Source organism: Protomyctophum bolini (genome assembly GCF_963924005.1).
Source record: "Protomyctophum bolini genome assembly, chromosome: 2".
In the NCBI taxonomy this organism is placed as follows: Eukaryota; Metazoa; Chordata; class Actinopteri; order Myctophiformes; family Myctophidae; genus Protomyctophum; species Protomyctophum bolini.
Genome location: NC_137863.1, coordinates 40,721,634 through 40,727,633, shown reverse-complemented (window position 1 = coordinate 40,727,633; position 6,000 = coordinate 40,721,634). Strand labels below are relative to the sequence as shown.

General features: G+C 45.3%; 1 protein-coding gene across 6 annotated transcripts in view; it reads right to left on the bottom strand.

The window, feature by feature from the left end:
- Nucleotides 1-6,000, bottom strand: part of cadpsa (Ca2+-dependent activator protein for secretion a) — a gene marked incomplete at its 5' end in the record, with an annotated part of 133,991 nt that continues 127,991 nt past the window's right edge. For all 6 annotated transcript variants that reach the window (XM_080773007.1, XM_080773006.1, XM_080773005.1 and 3 more), the window contains 2 exons: nt 1-255; nt 1,643-1,747. In XM_080773007.1, coding sequence (XP_080629133.1) covers nt 82-255; nt 1,643-1,747 — 279 coding nt within the window. In that variant the 3' untranslated portion in view covers nt 1-81. The remainder of the gene's footprint in view (nt 256-1,642; nt 1,748-6,000) is intronic.

Genomic DNA, 6,000 nt, shown 5'->3' with positions numbered 1-6,000 from the left:
CATAATCAGGGCCGGGTGTAGCATAGCTCAGTTGGGCAGTGTGAATAAAGTTCAAAAGGGGACCTTATAGCATCTTTGATCTTAGTGGTCGTCGTCCTCTTCGTCGCTGTCTCTCATGGATATGCCCTGCATCCCCCCTTCCCTCACGGAGGCCGTGGCTTCCTCCAAGGTCAGTCGGTTTCTCACCGTGTCGTACATCTTACTGTTCAACGTGGAGTCCAGAACCCCCTGCAGACGGAAGTCCCGGTACTTTTTCTGATGAAAGGAAAGCAATGGACATGAAGGTGATTTAAAAGACAGTTTTCAGGGGGCACACACACACACACACACACACACACACCCAGAGCTTCAGTGGGTGCGGTGGGCGTCAGGCATAAGCAACAATGTATAATTGCCTAGAATATTGTTCCTAAAATACTGTTACACTCAATAATTCGCTCTTTGACATGTTTTAGGGAGATATATGATTTCACTAGCTTGCACCCATATGCTGGAAATGCGAGGTCTGCCCCATATCCCATATGATGCATACAGTATATGTTCTTGGCAGTGTTCGTTTATTTGTGGTTTGAGTCAGGTTACAGCATAGATTAACACACAGAACTGGGAATCTGTTTATCACTCACACCATGCCACTATCACACTGCAATATTATCACATGGCTCCACATTTCAACATCCAACCAAGACTAAATGGGTCACGACTCCTAGCTCTTTGGTCACGACTCCTAGCTCTTTGGTCACGACTCCTAGCTCTTTGGTCACGACTCCTAGCTCTTTGGTCACGACTCCTAGTTCTTTGGTCACGACTCCTAGATCTTTGGTCACGACTCCTAGCTCTTTGGTCACGACTCCTAGCTCTTTGGTCACGACTCCTAGCTCTTTGGTCACGACTCCTAGCTCTTTGGTCACGACTCCTAGTTCTTTGGTCACGACTCCTAGTTCTTTGGTCACGACTCCTAGATCTTTGGTCACGACTCCTAGCTCTTTGGTCACGACTCCTAGCTCTTTGGTCACGACTCCTATAGCTCTTTGGTCACGACTCCTAGTTCTTTGGTCACGACTCCTAGCTCTTTGGTCACGACTCCTAGTTCTTTGGTCACGACTCCTAGCTCTTTGGTCACGACTCCTAGTTCTTTGGTCACGACTCCTAGATCTTTGGTCACGACTCCTAGCTCTTTGGTCACGACTCCTAGCTCTTTGGTCACGACTCCTAGCTCTTTGGTCACGACTCCTAGCTCTTTGGTCACGACTCCTAGTTCTTTGGTCACGACTCCTAGCTCTTTGGTCACGACTCCTATTTCTTTGGTCACGACTCCTAGCTCTTTGGTCACGACTCCTAGCTCTTTGGGGACCACGCTTTGATTATTACTGTATAGACATTTCTAGTGGAGAGTTACATCAATTCAGCTTGTTATCTCTGTGGCGACTGGAAACTTTATTTTGTTGACTTGTTCTGTAAAAACAGTGGGCCTTCGTTCTGGATTAGTTTCATCCATAATACTATTTTAATATAATACTATCCATACTATTATTTTAAATGACGGAATAAAAGATGCAGTTATCTCACTCCAACTCTAAACCAAAATGAGTTGTATAACAGTTGTAAACGATACAAATGTAAGAGTAAAACGTGCACTCACCTTTACTACCCTGATGAGGATCTTCAGTTGGTAAACATGAAGCTGAAGATCCATGCGATCAGTCAGCCAAGTTGCTAAGAGATTCATGGTGCTGGTGTACCATTGCTGCAACACACACACACACACACACACACACACACACACACACACACACACACACACACACACAGCGAGAGAGAGAGAGAGAGAGAGAGAGAGAGAGAGAGAGAGTACAAGTGAAGTGAGAAAGCATCCACATACATGCAACTTAAAAGCATACAACACGAACAGAACATGCATACAATTTAGGCATTTAGCACTCATAGCAGAGCTCTTAATCCAGATTGATTTACAGTACAGTAAGCAAGAACTGCATATGCATCTCAATGTCTGTCTGTACAAAAGATGCAGATCATAAAAGTTTGGTTCAGAGTTTAACCCATGAAATGCAATCACAGTGCACCAATTTCAGCAAACACAAAGAGAAACACCAACGGACATTTCTACTGCTATAGAAAACACCACAGGACCCAGACCTCATCGCCTGGTGCTCTTGGATCACATCCTCACAGCACATCATTTTGACACGTTAGCTCCCTGGTAGATTATTAAGGGAAAAGGCCAGAGGTTCATGTTGGTAGGAAGCTGTCTGTATCCACACAGACCTTCTTAGCTTCACCGTCTCTATCACAATAACTTTGACCTCTTGAGCTCAGACCTCAAATCCTTGAGAATACCCTTGTAGGGTATTGTGTAGCCTAGACTATGAGCACCGTTTCCCAAACAGTGGGTCGGAACCCATTTGTGGGTCACGGACACACTTTTATGGGGGCCTTAATATTTTGTTTCCTACATTTTGCTAAAGTTTTCATGAATGAATACCAAATTAAATGATTTTAATATAATAAGTAATATCTTGAATAAATGAAAGAAAAATCTAAGAAAAATGTTGAAAACATGTTTAGGAAGTAGTGAAAATAGCCGATCTACAAGCTCACAGCATGGCACAACGTGGCAGATCTTCTGCTATTTTCTCTAAGTTGGGTGACAGGCTAAACAGTTTGGGAACCACTGGACTAGAGGACCCTATCACATAGTTCCATTGGCCCACACACATCATATTTTAGATTAGATAGATACAACCTAATATGTTGCATAATTATTCAGAAATAGATCATGAAATAAACATAACGCGTTCAGATTGCTATGACATTTCAAATTGGAGGCAAAATGTACCTTTTTTATTTTAACCAGCGGACATGTCAGTACGTTTTCAGATGACTGCAAACATAACAGTTCCGACAACACTTTTTTTATGCCCACTGCTCATGAAGAAAAAGAGAAGTTACGAACACAGTCTTACTGCTCCTAAACAAATAATAATCGAGCAACAATGCCTTTCCGGCCCTCATCGGGTATACCTAACAATTATTATTCTTTATTTGACAGATGGCTTTGCTTTACACCCCCACTGGGCTTTATTACCACACAACAATAGCTACGCGTGTGCTTTAGCCAAAATAAACTGGTATATGCCTGCAGGATTGCATTATTCTGGGCCCCTCGGCTCAACACACTCATGGTGTACTGTCAAACCACACAAGCGTCCAATTTCTGCAACTATAGACAAAACCGCTTCCAAACTTCTGCCTCTGCGAGGGACAGTGAACTCAAATACCTCCTCCTCCTCCTCCTCCACGGCTACAACAGAAGCTAAGCCGAGAGGGTGCAGATGCTCCTCTGTCGGCCCCAGCGCTCTAATTGATGCGTAATGACGAGTGCAGGCTGATACTAATAGAAGCCGACTGACTTTCAACAGTCAGAGGAGAGGAAGGGGGGGAGAGGAGGGGGGTATACTGGAAGACAGGGGTGGAGGGAGGGGTAACCACAACGAGGAGAGGGCAGGAGGAGGGTAGAGATCGAGCTATAGTATGAGATGGGAGGACATATAATGGCTTCATTTGCAGTGGTGGAAAAAGGTACTCATGCATTAGCTCAAAGTGTCAATACTGCAATATAGAGATACTCAAAATGTACTTGCGTAAAAGTACAAAAGAATTGGCATCAGAATGGACTTGAAAGTACAAAGTACTCATTGTGCATAATGTCCCATTTCAAGTTTTTAAATGTATTGAAAACGTGGGAAATAGCTGATCTACAAACTCACAATGCGTCGCATTGTGACACATTGTGAGCTTGTAGATCGACTATTTTCAAATGGCCAAATGTGCCTAATGCATCTTTTCTTTTATAAATAATACTCAAAATCTACAAAAACTACTGTAAGAATAAATCGGAAATACTCAAGTAAAGTACAAATACCTCAACATTGTACATAGTATATAAGTAAATGTACCGTAGTTACCTTCCACCACTGTTCATTTGACATGGCAGAGGCCATAGGCATTGATCCATGAATATAGGATACGTATAGCGTTATTAGGTTCATAGAGAGAACCTATATAGTGAAACGGAGCATGCGGGTGAATGCGGGTGAATCAGCGTGGCGAGCGAACCTGGTGCCAGCGACTTCTGTCGCTGTGTGTGCCTGTGAGTGTGAAGGCATCGTCATGGCAGCAGGCCTGTGATCTTGTCCCAAGCACAGCCGTCCCCCGTGGAGAGGCCAGGCATGGAGTGGCTGGCTGATCTCTCTCCCTCTATTCTCCTATACTTTTCTTTTGTCTATATATCCCTGGCAATGTTATACTTATCACGACCATGGCATGCAATGGAGCCTATACATGGAGCCTAAAGCCTACCGCGAGAAGGCGACTGGGAAACACGGAAGTGAAATGACCGCCGCCGAAGCGAAAACATTGTGAAACGGCGCAATACAACTACTTCACTTTATGTGTACTTCCGTGGCCGGTTAAAGACTGAGGTTAGGGTTAGATTTAGCGTTAGTAGTTGGACAACGCGACAACAACGGCAGTATACGCTCCATTGCAGGGTATTGATAAGTAACCTACGGCAGTGATTATGGGTTGATAGCGTTCAAATCCGCTAATCATCATTTAGCAGCAGCTACATTGTGGACCAGCTAGCTACTTGCAGGGGATACAAAATCAGCCTGATTCGGATTACGAAGCCTTTTATTTCCGTTCATTCCTTCACTTTCTTTCTGTTCAGTTTTCATCTGTTCTTTAAACTTCTGGCTTTTGTCTGGTAGATCAGACCTTCACTCACAGCACTTGATCACCTAACATGGCTTTATTCTTTTCGGCATTCTTATGACATTCACATGACATTATTCTCTACTCTCCATGCTATGACATCAGTTGTGACCGCGGTAACAGGCGCCCGTGGCACATGCAGTTATGTTTCATTAAACTCCAATGAGTTTACCTGCCTTAGTAGTGTGACGTGCGTAAGTGAATACGCTTTATAGTTGTGTGCTAGGCTCGATCTGATCACGGTGCTACTACCACGGCCTCATTTTACCTCATGTCTATCTGCAGTACTACATACGTACCGTACCTGCTACTAGTTCCGATAGATTCTTTTGGCCTGTGCTTTCCTCCTTGATTTTCATGAATATCACCCACTTCTTTACACGTGTGTGAACCAGTGAGGTGACAATAACCTCAATTCCATTCCCATGCCAGGCAGTGATGCCTGACTGTATAGAAGGCCTGTAGTGATATGTTGGGACCCATGCTGATACAGTCACCTGAGGTAAACGAGGCCCTTTTCCACCACATGGCAGGTGCACATGCTTACTCCAAACGAGGCCCTTTTCCACCACATGGCAGGTGCACATGCTTACTCCAAACGAGGCCCTATTCCACCACATGGCAGGTGCACATGCTTACTCCAAACGAGGCCCTTTTCCACCACATGGCAGGTGCACATGCTTACTCCGGCCTCCGGGGGCGAGCTCGGTCCTCTGTGACGTGAACGCAGAGGAACCTGAAGCCATCTCTGGACCCGTTGCTGCCGTCCAACCTCTCACCCTATCATCTTCCTGTAGTTCACCTGCGTCAGCGTGTTGTGTTGTTGACGGGTAGAGGCCAGCTGGGCCGTGGCTCAGCGGTCCAGGCACCTTGGCTGGCACACCAGTCTGGCAGTGTGCCGCGGGTTCGACTGCCGATCCCGATGGCCTTTACTGCCTTTCCTGTCAGCCTACTGTCTGTCCCTCTATAAAAAATATATAATAAAGGCGAAAGCCACTAAAAAAGTAGGTAAAGACGCCCGGGCTATAGGTGTTTTCTTGACGCCTCTTGACGCGACAGTGTGCCTGTACGGCTGTTGGCCTCTCTTCTCCTGTCGGTCGGCTCGTCGTTTGGGAACATCCCTTTTGTGTTGGTGGTTAACTCAATCACCAAGTTGTTGCAGCGTCTGACTGGTCAGACGATCAGCGGATTGTGCCCTCGTGGTGT